This window comes from Myripristis murdjan, chromosome 16, assembly GCF_902150065.1.
Source record: "Myripristis murdjan chromosome 16, fMyrMur1.1, whole genome shotgun sequence".
Lineage (NCBI taxonomy): Eukaryota > Metazoa > Chordata > Actinopteri > Holocentriformes > Holocentridae > Myripristis > Myripristis murdjan.
In genome coordinates, this window is record NC_043995.1 from 27,676,478 (window position 1) to 27,688,939 (window position 12,462).

The 12,462-nt window shown below is 44.7% G+C and overlaps 1 protein-coding gene across 4 annotated transcripts in view; it reads right to left on the reverse strand.

The window, feature by feature from the left end:
- Positions 1–12,462, reverse strand: part of satb1b (SATB homeobox 1b) — a 63,430-nt gene that overhangs the window by 18,161 nt on the left and 32,807 nt on the right. For all 4 annotated transcript variants that reach the window (XM_030072187.1, XM_030072188.1, XM_030072185.1 and 1 more), the window contains 4 exons: positions 10,066–10,574; positions 6,953–7,165; positions 3,164–3,235; positions 2,413–2,568 (listed from right to left, as the gene is read on the reverse strand). In XM_030072187.1, coding sequence (XP_029928047.1) covers positions 2,413–2,568; positions 3,164–3,235; positions 6,953–7,165; positions 10,066–10,574 — 950 coding nt within the window. The remainder of the gene's footprint in view (positions 1–2,412; positions 2,569–3,163; positions 3,236–6,952; positions 7,166–10,065; positions 10,575–12,462) is intronic.

The following is a 12,462-nucleotide window of genomic DNA, read 5'->3' on the forward strand; positions in this document are numbered from 1 at the left end:
TCCCATCCATGCCCTACTCCCAACCCCAGCACCAGCAGTCCCGACTGGCCTGCTGGTTACGTTCTGACTGCACAGCTGCAAGGAAACGCATTGAAACTGAATCTAAATAAGAAGTTCATTAAGAATCTGATGGGCACCTTAACCATAACCTCACTGGGATATTTAGGCCTAATAATAATCTATGACTTTTCATTTAAATAGATTTTGCTGCTTTCCCTTGCCATCGGATTCAACCTACACTCATGAAAGCTTTTATATTTGTCATTCTAAATCCCTGCGTCATTTAGGTTTTTCCCAAGAAAAATACTCGGGCACAAAGGGGAGTAATGTCCTTTTCACTTCAGTAGTTTGTTTGGAATAAATTGAAGAAGAACTCAATAGTTAGCACGAGCAATGATAGCCACCATGGCTGAACAGACAAAGTAAAGATCGCAGAAAAAAAGATGTCAGTGCTCAACAAGCCGTGTGACTGACAGGTGACCTCCAGAACGTCTAGTGCGGAAACACTACAGCAACGAGATGACAACTCCCGCCCCAACTCAATAAATAAATAAATAAATAAAATAAAATAAAATTACTTAAAAAGTCAAGTATTACTAATTTTAAAAGGGAGATGCTAAAACTAATTTGTGATTGGTGCTTTATAACGTAAATCAATTTCTGACTAAATCAAAAGTTGAAAGCTGGCCCAGGTCTCTGGTTTTTGGGGTCCAGGGGTCCCGGTGGGGAGGAGCAGCCGCTGGCCTGGCGGTGCCGGTGGTTGTGGCACTGCCGGCTGGGTAGCGGGGTGGTGGTGGGGGGGGGGAGACCAGCTGCCCGGGGAGCGCCCATTACGAGATGGAGCCAGAGATAAGTGCTCTCCCAGGCCCCCTTTCACAGGCGTAATTAGCACACTTCTTATCTGCTGCTCAATTCACATTCACACCCGCCCGCCATGAATGAAACGAGAGAGAGAGAAAGAGGGGGAACGAGAGAGGGAGAGGGGCAAGGGAGACAGAGGAGAGGGAGTGAGAGACAGAGAACGAGGGGAAATAGAGAGGGAGAGGGGTAAAGCAGAGGGATGGGAGGGAGCGAGAGACGAGATGGAGGAGGCGCAGTGGAAACCTGTTCCTAGACAAACGATCATTTGAGAAGAGACATTTGTGAGTTAATGCCGCGGCCGCCTTGCTCTCTCCCGCTCTCTTTCTCCATCCTTCCACAAGGAGTCTTTGAACTCCTGAACAAAAACAGTGGTTTGTGCATCAAACTGCAATTTGGTAAAACAAAGCTATCTGGGGGTATAATCATCCTAATCAGCAAGAAAAAAATAAAGCCTGCGCAGATATTTCTTGATTATTCCGCCCTTGGTGATCTATTTTTTCCCCCTCATCTTCTTCATCAAGCGCAATTGTGAAAATCTTCCAACTCTGCCTCCGACAGACACGTGAAAACCTTTAATAATAATGCCTTGCGCCGCATTTTCTTTAATTGCTTTTAATAAAGAGTTAAACTGGTGGTGTGTTTTCTTTTTTTTCTCCTGTTCCAACGTGCACACAAGCCGGTATTGTGCGAGCGCGATGCTCTCTGGGAGAAGATAACAGGGGCCCCTTCGTCTAACCGAGGGAGCCATTCAGAGCCGAGCTAATATAAACAGGTTTGTTTAATGTTGAAACAGTGTCGGCTGCTCAACTCCAAACCCACAATAAAGGAGACATATGTCATTATGTCGATAAATCACTGCTCTGGTGCATGAAGGCGAGTTTTGTAACGTGTTGGATGGATCTCTGCTTTTATTGCCTTTATGAGCATAATGTTATGTGCATCTAGTGTTGTTGTGGTATGATTTCAGTTCAGATTTTATGGTGTTTTGTCAACCTCATCGGGAAGCCCGACCACTTCAAAAGACAGAGTTCAGACATCATGTGAAAATACTGCCTCTGTAAACGTGTGTGTGTGTGTGTGTGTGTGTGGACATTCTGAGCTGTGTGTCTGCAGATATGAATTTCATAATGATTCATGACACATCAACACCAAAGAGGTCTTTTGCAAAGTGAGAGCTCCACATTTAGAAGTGGTACCGAGAGGTGGTGCAAAATTATTAATAGCATTAATTCATTATGACACTTTTTAAAAGACAGTGAGAAACTTGAATCCTTGGATGACAAAATGCTGATGGAGATATTAAATGAAATGAACTTCAGCTACTGATTTTTACCTCCAAAACAATAAAAAAAAATAGGGGTGTAGGAAAGCTGTTTTATCTTGATTTGTTAAGTTTTTTTTAGGCACACCAAAAAAAGCCCAAAAAAAGGTTTTTTGGGCTGTGTGGTCACCAGCCAACATTTGTTTGACATTTATTCACCTTAAGTTTGTGGTCAACTTCACCATGATGCGTGTGTGTGTGTGTGTGTGTGTGTGTGTGTGTGCTGGTACCTGGCTCTTGGAGGCAGCCACCTTGGCAAACAGGGCCTGGGAAACTTTGGCCCTCTTCATCTCCTGCTGAATCTCGTCGTAGATGGTGGAGTTGATGTTGAGGATGCAGCTCTCCGTCTTGCCGTTCCACTCGCTGGGCAGAGGGGACGGTTTTACCTGGTGAAGAGAGAGAAAAAAAGAAAATCAGTATGCCACGCTGTGCCACAATTCTGTATTTTGTCAGATTTTTGTTTGTGTGCAGCAGACAAAGCTGCAGCACTCTGTTGGTAAAAATTGTTTTTCCGTACAATACAACATAATGTGTGTGTTGTGCTCGAGCGACAATATTTCTGTAATTTTGTTAAGTATTTGCGATTGTGTGTGTGTGATAAAACTAAAAAAGGCTAAAATTATAAAACTTTTTTTTTTCCTTGATCCAGGTCAGGAAAACAATCTTAGATATCATCTTGATCTAAAGATCTGCATCAATACAAAAAAAACATTACATTTTCATTTTCTTATTTATATTTGGCCAAAATTCACAGACCAAAATGAATATAACCTGCACTTGAAAAGAAAAGGAAAAAGTTCACACGTTACTCGTTTTCTTCATGGCAAACGTGTGCAACACTGAAATAACAATGAATCACATGTCGGGAGGTGATAAGCCCTGTGTGTATTTGTTGACCATGCCTGTGAGAATATGAGTAAAGACTGGTGGTGGTGGGAGAGGTGAGGAGGAGGTGAGGAGGGGGTGCAGTTGTTTGCTCACAGGGGAAATGCCCACGGGGATTCGGGGGTTCCAGTCCTCGGGCCTTACGTTGTTACAGTCTTCTCTCCGGGGCTGTTGGGTCAGGAAACAACACAACCATGTTTGTTCAGGCCCACATGAGGGAAAAGGAGAGAGGTGGGCAAAATACAAGCACACACACACACACACACACACACACACACAGAGTGTAGACTACACCCACATACATTACTAGTTATATTTTGCACAAAAACAGAAATGCAGTTCAGTGTTATTATTCTCATGTCAGGCTGATGATTAGAAAAAAAAAAAAAAAAAAAAAACAAGTCAAATGGAATCAAATCATCTTCATTCAGGGGCTTGTTGCATCTTGAAAAAAATCTCTTGACAAGGTATCCTAATAAAAACATTACCCAAGAACAATTAGCATATGAGTCACTCCATACGAGTCGTTCTGGAGAAAGACATGTTTGGGAAAAAAAAAATAAAAAAATCCAAGGGCAACGGCGTGAGTACATAATATTCAAATAAACAGCTAATGACACAAACTGACTACACAGTCTCTGCCTGAAAAACATATATTCAAACATTCGTCTAGACATCTAACACTAGCCCTCTTGTGGTTTTCAAATAAAAAACAAAACCTCAGATAATCTTCAAATTTGCGGTGAAGCTGGAATGTCACAGCATTCCTGGGCCTGTCATCCTGTTTTATGATGGCTCAATGTGAGCTCAGTCTCAGCGGTGGGTTACCATGTCAGGCTAATTGTTAAGGCTGGGACGTGCGCTAACTGGCTTTGGGAGTCAACCTACCCATCAGCACACGTGAGAGAAACATACCTCCGCATCTGTTTTTACGAGGCCTATAAAAACCCTCCTCTGTCTCTGGCTCAATTGCCACCCTGGCTGATTTATGTGGCTAAATTCACACCGCATTGCTCCATAGGAGAGGCTGGCATATGGCCAGGTGTGTGAGTGTGCGAATGACTGCGTCTGTGGGTGTGTGTGTGTGTGTGACAATTACCTTGTGTAGAGGGACAGATCTACATGATATATGTCTATGGGTGGAAGTCAGACAGGTGAGGATTTGTGAATGTACAAGTTTGTTAGGCCTCAAGATATTGTACGGACTTGCCGACAGACGTGTGAGTGATTTAAAAGTTAAATAAAAGCGCAGAAACCAAAGACTTTGTTTGGTTGGTGTTAAAATTTAGACATGGCCACATAACACGTTTGGATGGCATGCCAAGCAGCAGTCATTACTTTTATTGCTCACCTATCAAATCCATCCATTCTGCTGTTTACTGATGTGCCACCAACGACCTCAGGGGGCAAAGCTCTGCAAGCTGAAACACTGAAAGGCCCTCGGTGGCAGACATTCAGCTTGCTAAATTCAAATCAGGCAATCAGCAATGGTATATTAGATGGCTGAAAAACAACTTTTTTTTTTTGTTTTTAAATTTTACTTCAATGCATCCTTATACAAAGGTCAGCTCTCCCTTTGAATCTCTGTGCTGAACTGACACAGACTCTCAATTGTAAAGATGAGCTGTGAACTGCAAAGTGGCCTTGTTGGAGCGAAATCTCACTGGTTCAGCATCAGACTCTTTATTTTGGTTTTGTAAGGACAGCTGCTGTGATCTTGCTGTGCAGTTAAAGGGGAGGCGCCGTTTTGGACACGGGTGGGCTTGGACTTCGGGGAAACCTTTTTCTCAACCCCTCCTGTCCCCTCTTTTCGATCTTCCTCACCCAAATAAAAGCCCCATCTTCACTGGGAACAGGACAGAGGAAGCCTTTGTCAGGCCCAGACACACTCGACCACACTTCAAATAGGCTTAAGTGGTAAAAAGTTGCCACATACCTTTCAAATGAGGGATACTGATTTGTGGCGGGTGTAGAAAGTTGTGGTGTGGCAGTCGGAGAGGTTGAACGAGGGACTGAATGAGAGATGAAAAGATGTTTGATCTTTCATCGAGCTTGTCGTTACCGAGTGAGCTTTATTTTTAGAATGGCAGGGCTTTTAATGCTGTCTAATGCATGGTAAAAGGTCAAAATTAGCACAAAAAATTAGCCGTCATTTGCGTGCTGTTCTCACCTGTGAGGGCGAGGACGATGCTTGAGTCATTTGCATGCAAGGGGCACGTGAGTTATGTTCTGCGCTGAGATACAAACTGCATTCATTCTACGTGCTTCCAGACAGGTTGTTGTCTGATACAACTTGAGTAGTACGTGTAGCTTGTATGCATACCTGGCGTCTGCATACTTAGGTTTGTAAACATGAGAGTGTGCCAATAAGTGAAGTGCATGTGTGCAGGTGGCTGTGCGCGACACAAAGCCATACAAAACAACTTCAGCTCTGTAACGCAATACTCATCCAGCGACATTATGACACGTCAGGTTTTGTTCCAAAATGAGCTACACACCAGTCATCCTGTGGTTCCCCTGCCACAATATCAGCACGACCACAAAACACAGAGCTGGTCAGTGTATAAAAACTGATCTAAACTGACCTCCATTGCTGTGCCTGATGTGTGTATCATGTCACGTCTGTCAACTGGACCACAGCATGGTTCTCAATCCACAGTGAAAATTAAAATGAAACTTAAAACTCTACCCTTTGCTCTTAATTGTGTAAAGCTGCTCAACACTCAGATATGAAAATGACTTGAGTGCCATGCAAACACGTTGCCCCTGTTCACCTGTGCTCCCACTGTAGACAAGGACAAGTAATTAATCGTATTGAAATTAAGTCCCCCACCACCGCCCACACACACCCACCCACACACACACACACACACACAGACACACAGACACACACAACCAACAACCGCTGCCACAAGTAAACTGTCAACCTGTGGGAAACATTGTTCCAACACACAAATTACATGACTATCCCCTGTGCTATGTAAGGCTTATAAAACCTGTGTCACATGGGTTATGAGGTGCCTGCCTCCTTTCATGTTTCTCTGAATCAGGCCCATGACACCAGAGCGACAGACAGTAAATTCTGGTATCTGGAACCACTCCCCCATACACCTGCTGATCGTCCCTGTAGTCATTTACGCTCCACACACAGCATCCAAACAACAACAGACTAATGGCACAGCTGACCCCCCTGGCTTGAAATGGCCCGCTCAGCAGTTTAGAAAATGCATTGTGCTGTCAATAGGAATACATCTCTTCAGATGTACAGTGTTATTATGGCATACAGATGTACCCACAGCCACAGTCCCAATTTCACTGCTAAAGTAGCGTACCACTGCACATTTGCTCTGTCGCCAGGAATTGTTTAGGAAAATTACGTTTTTTAATGGGAACTTACAGGAAATGACCTTGTAACTCGATGATTGAGAGCCGCTGGAGATTGGATTCACAACATACTAGTCTGGTACAGAGTGAAGTTTTACTTCTGTAAACACAGAAATAATCTCATTGGTTAAACCTCAGTGGGCGGAGCCAAACAACCAGTTTTCAACATGCAAGATCGCCAACTGGCAAACTTGAATAGCTATGAATAAATAAACAGACTTAAATAGCAATAACCCCTTTTTTCACTATTAATTTATGGATATGGTATTTATGCACTGCATTTAGTCAGTTAGCAGCACTACATTTTATAATATTTCAATTCCAACTGGTTCTCTGGCCCGCCCATTGAGGTTTACCTCCACCAGTGAGATTATTTCTGCTTCCAGACAAGTTCTTTGGTTCTTTGGTCGCACAGTGTAACATCCAATAAAGAATAATCTGCTAGATTAATGTGCGATTGATGCAGGATAAATGAACAATGGGGAGTAAAACTCCTGGTACCTGTACGGGCCGGCTGGGCGGGGTGCTGATGAGCGGTGCGGGACCCATTGCCGAAGCGGCTGTCAGGCTACGCTCCCTCTCGTCTTGGTAGATGCGATCACGCTCGGCCTCCGGCAGCTGCAGGAAGTTCTGCATGGCACGCAGGTTGACCAGCAACGACTGGGACGCCGTCTTGGGGTCTTCCTCCTTACGCAGGATCTCAGACAGCAGGCCCTGCATGAGAGGGTGGGGGGGGGCAAAGACGGAGGAGAGGAGAGGGGAGGAGGACGTGGAAGAGAAGGAGAAGGACACAAATAGGGACAGAGGAAGAAAAAGAGTGCAGTGAGGGAGGCAGTGAAGGCAGTCGGGAGGGGGAGAGCAACAAAGAGGATAATGACATTAGAGGACTCTTAACTAAGACGGCAAGAGAAAGCCATGAGTGTAAATGGAGTCTCAGTAATGACAATGGAGATGTGACGCTTTCACAATAATTTGTGTGTAAACTAATACTGCGTTTTCCAGAGTCAGTATTTAGACCACTGTTTCTGGCTCCACAGAGGAAGCAGGGTGATTCACTGGCCCTTGTTTGTTGACCGTTTTCTTGCATTGGACAGAGCAGCCATTCCCCGTCTTTTGTCACAGGAGCTGTAAAATCATCCCTTCAAAGAATACTTCTATCATATCCCCCTCTTTCTCCTTCCCTTCCTCCTCTCCTCGCTTCAGTGCTTGTCCAGAAGTAAAAAACCTTCCTACCTCATCACATTTTTAGCACTTCATCACTCATGGTCACTCTTGGGCGACAGCAAAACAGTGTTTCCCACACAAGTTATACTTGGATGCCCCTCCCAGGTATATTAATGGCCACCCAAGTATAAATTGACCCGTTCAGGACTTTCCATTAATATACCAAACTGTGGCCAGTTTCACATCACCCCCCACGTCTCCTGTGGTCACCATGTAATCAACCCTTTTACTGCAGGGCTGGGTATCAAAATCCGGCTCCTTTATGATAGCTTAAATGCCTTGCTTCAGTACCGGGCACTGCAATACTTGATTATTTATCATTACTATAGTCAGGGCACTATGGCTCTGGCCCTTGCACTCCTCACTCTTGTTTTTTTTGTCCTCTTGTGGACTTTAAATATGTTCTTTCCACTGTAAGTTACTCTGGATAAGAGTTTTAGCTAAATGCCTGAAATGTAAATGTCTTGTGCGGCGGGCAATCAGTGTGTCCTCTGTTTGCTTTTCAATAGCGCTCAATTCCGTCATTTTCCGAGACCGTGATGACTCCATTATCAGAGACGTGTGATTGGGCCTTTTCATCAGCTGTTGGACACACACTGTGCAAACCATCGCTCCGCTTCTCTCACCATCAATAGGTGTGATTTGGTAATAAACGGAAGTAATGGGAAAAACATGTTGAATTTTTTCTTCTTTTTTTTTTTTTTTTGGAGTGTCGAAGTCCTCTGGGAAAATGAGTTGTGTCACAAATAACTGCTCGATGTCACTCCCATGGTGGGGGAATATACCGTGAGCAAAAATATGCAGCTATGTTTTGTGTTCGAATACGAAGGCTTTTGGTCGCCAGGCAAGCAGAAAGAGATAAAGACATGAAATCGGAGGCAGCGATGTGTTTTCATGACGAGGCATATGCAGAATGTACACAAGTATTCGAACGATGGAGATAAGCACCGCTGGTTGTGGGTGCATTTCGGTGGGTCCATGTATGTTTGTACGGCATGTGTGGCTGTCTCTAAGTGTGTGTGCGTCTGCCCGCCTGTCTGCCTGTGCGTTCTTCGGCGTGTGCATGCTTATCATTCCTCGCCATCAGCCCTTTTCTGTCTATCTCTTTGGTCAATCAGCTTCCTCTCCAAAAAAGAGGACTCTGCTCCTCCCCTCTGCTTCTTCTGCGTCGCTGCCAGCCCCTTCATGTCACCGCTCGGCACCCTTCCCCCTCCCCTTTTATTAACACAGACTCATGGAAAAAACACATGCCTAATAAATAATCCTCCAAAGGCAGACTCTCCAACGACACATTGGGCTAATTCCTCATATCAGCTACAGATAAGACTCTGTTTGTGTAGGGGCTTGCCAATCTGCACAAAAACACCACTGTCTGGCTCTACTATTTAACACACACACACACACACACATTTTTGAAGGGGGGGGTGTACATACTGATTCCAATAGATGCTTATCTCTTTTTTCTTCTTTTTTTCTTTTTCACACGCAGCAACTTCAAAGCAAGTGGAGTCGTAATGAGGTTTGCTGTCACCTCCCTCCACCCTCTCATAAATACAGAACATCTTACGACACTATCGGTGCATGTATATATCTATATATGTGTGTGTGTGTGTGTGTGTCTACGGCCTCTGACTATAAAGTGAAATCACATGTTTTGGCAGCGGGAGGAGGAACACCATGACCAAGCCTGGGCCTTTTGTATGGCAGGCTGCCAGCCTGTAGTGCACTATGGGTGCTAGATTACCTGAGTGTACAAGAGAATTAGTGATTTAGAAGCAGGTTCAACCACCATGCCTTTTACAAGTATTTGGCCTCAAGGCATTACTTGTCCTCAAAACTATTTCTGCCATTGTGACTGATTTGAGTCAGCATGTTAGGAAAATTTAAATGAATTGGAGCATAACAAAAGAGGAAGATGTTATAGAGGAAATATTTCAAAAAGTTTCTAAATTATGCGCTGGTCTTCCCATGATTACACTGCTTCACTGACATAAATAATATTTTGAAAATACATTTTTAAAATATGCCACATGTAGGCATTTCTCATTAATAAATCACATGAAATTAGCATCAACAATTATTTCTAATTCTAGCAAAATACCACAAAATCCAACTACTGACATGACAAACACCAGTTCCAGTGATCTGTTCTGAAATATAATTTGCTTGAATTTGAGTTTTCAGTCTCAATTTGCAGCCAAATCAGACTGGCAAGTTCCTAATCAAAAGCAGCTGTGAGAGGGGAAATGAAGAACCAGACGGCTAGAAAGCAGATCACAGGGGCTTTGGATTCAGGAAGTGATAGTCACTTACATTAACTGGATTTTTTTTTTTTTTTTCTATTTAGACAAAACTGTTTTAGTCCAGCTGCATCCGTTTTCTCTCCTCACCTGTGTCCTGTTGAAGGCTACACGGGCAAACACAGCCTGGGAGATGCCAGCCCGCTTCAGCTCGTCCCTCACCCACTGGTAGATTTCGGAGGACACCTCGGTGTTTGAGGCCACCTGTGGCTCCATCGGCTTGGTGAGGGCGCTGCGGTTGACTGGCGGGTGGTTGAGGTACTGCTGCGACAGGGACTGCTGCGCCAGCAGCCGGTTGACCGCGTACTGCTGGTTGAGGATCTGAGCCATCACCAGCTGCTGGTTGACCAGCTGCGGGCTGATGGGCGTGGACACCAGGCCCGGGTGGTGCAGGCTGGGAAGCTGGGGCTGCCGACCGCCCGTCTGGCCCCCGTGTGGTGGTGGGCCGTGGGGCATCGGGGGCACCGGCGACGAGGGTGTCTGCTCAGCTGTGCTGCCAGGGATGGGCTGCTGCTGCTGCTGGGAGAAGCTCAGGTGGTTGTGGTTGTGGCTGTGGTTCGAGCCAGGTGGGGAGAGTTCAGACAGGCCGTCCATCTCCGCTAGAGGAGAGCGAGGATGAGGATGAAGGGAGAAAGGATGGAAATGCGGTGGAGGAGGGACAGAGACAGAAAAGGAAAGAATGGTTTATTATGAGTTCAAGTGCTGTAACGCGTATCATCTTAAAGAACTGAGCCACAGTTTGTAATTTCAAGAAATTAAATCGAGCTGGTCTGCATAAAGCCAAACTTTAACTAACATATCAATGTGATGTGCACCCTGCATGCCTGTAACTCCCTGAAAATACTGCCACAGAATAAATTTGTATAGTGGGAACTTAAATACTATTGTTGGGGAACAACTTGTTTATTAAAAGCTAAAGTAGTGTGATGTAAGCTTCTCCCCCTAAGCAGGGCCCTCCACTGATCCCTTACAAGCTGACTGGCACTGACACACTGTGACACTCTGAGGCCGATCAGACACTGGCATGGTGGGGAAAAAACAAACAAACAAACCAAAACAAACAAACAAAAAACATTTGGATGGAAACCCTAGGTAAGACCTTGGTTGTGTTTGACCTGCATCTCCCACAGCCAGCGTCTTCGAAATTAAGTTCAGAATGTCAGTGGCCTCGTCATGTGAGCACAAAAAAAGAGAGCGTGTCTGATCCCGGAGGGGGCTGGGAAAACTTTGACATGTGTATGTGTGTGCATGTATTTACAGTATTCAAGAGCATGTGTGTGTATGTGCAATGCACATTATGCAGATGCATTGCTGATAAATCTGATTCACTCTTTATGTCCTTAATTCTAAAATAAGGAACACAAGCTAGCCAATATGACATTTTTGGGGGAGGATGGCCTAAATATAAATGTAGGGAGTGGTGAACAGAGACAGAGAAAGAGGCCATCGTAGGAAATATAACCCTACAAATGGCCTTGCTTGAATGTACCACAATTGATGAGTCTGTGAGAAAAGGAACTGAATGCGGCATCATTTGATGGCATTGTGCAGCTATTTGTGGCATCTCTTGCTTTGGGAATCTTTAAGTCCATAATAGTCGCTTGGGAATATTTTAAGATGGGCTTAAATTATGTGCTTAGCAGATGAAAACAATGATTTAAAATCTAAAGTGCGCTACCCAAGGCAAAGTGAATGAGCATTTGGAGCGGCTGAATGTTTTGAGGTTTTCGCCTCTCTTTAAGGAATTCACATATGCTGAGGCTTTTCGTGTGCATCACAGTGAGTGACTGAGTGAGTGAGGGGGCAGCCTTTAAGAATTTATATGGATAGCAACATTAACACCTTAAAAGTGCACGACGGCCTCCGCATCCCACAGAAAAGCATCGTATGGGATTCTGAAAAGCGCAAATTGCTGTTAAGGAGAAAAGGGGGTGGGGGGAATCTTCAACAAGCTGAATTTTTCAGCAGATGAAAGATTAAGTGCATGGATGTTTTCCAAAAATACCCGCAATAATCGTGTGTTTGAGCTGCCTGTTTCTTTACTGTCAGCAACCACAAAACACCCAGCCAAGACGGTTCTATTGAACGTTTGTCTAAAACAAATGATGTGGGGGGAAAAAAACAAAAAAATCTTGGTAATAATCACATCTCTTCCCATAATCCCTGGCATTCCCTGGCTCTGATGGTATGGCGTGCCTATTCACTCTGAAGCGAGTGAGTGTGTGTGTGTGTCTGTGTATGTGTCTGTGTGTGCGTGTGTGTGTGTGTGTGTGCGTGCGCGGGCATATGCTCGCTCACACAGACTGCTGGGGGGCATGCTCACAACACACAAACACACAGGCACACGGAGGCATTTCCATGCAAATTGAAAAGAGAAGGGGTGACAGAATAGCATGGCAGGCCCTGGGAGAAAAAGGCTGCCACAGAAGCGGGAGTCCTCGTGTGGAATCCTGCCACAAAAGAGCCCCGGATTAAACACACAATGGG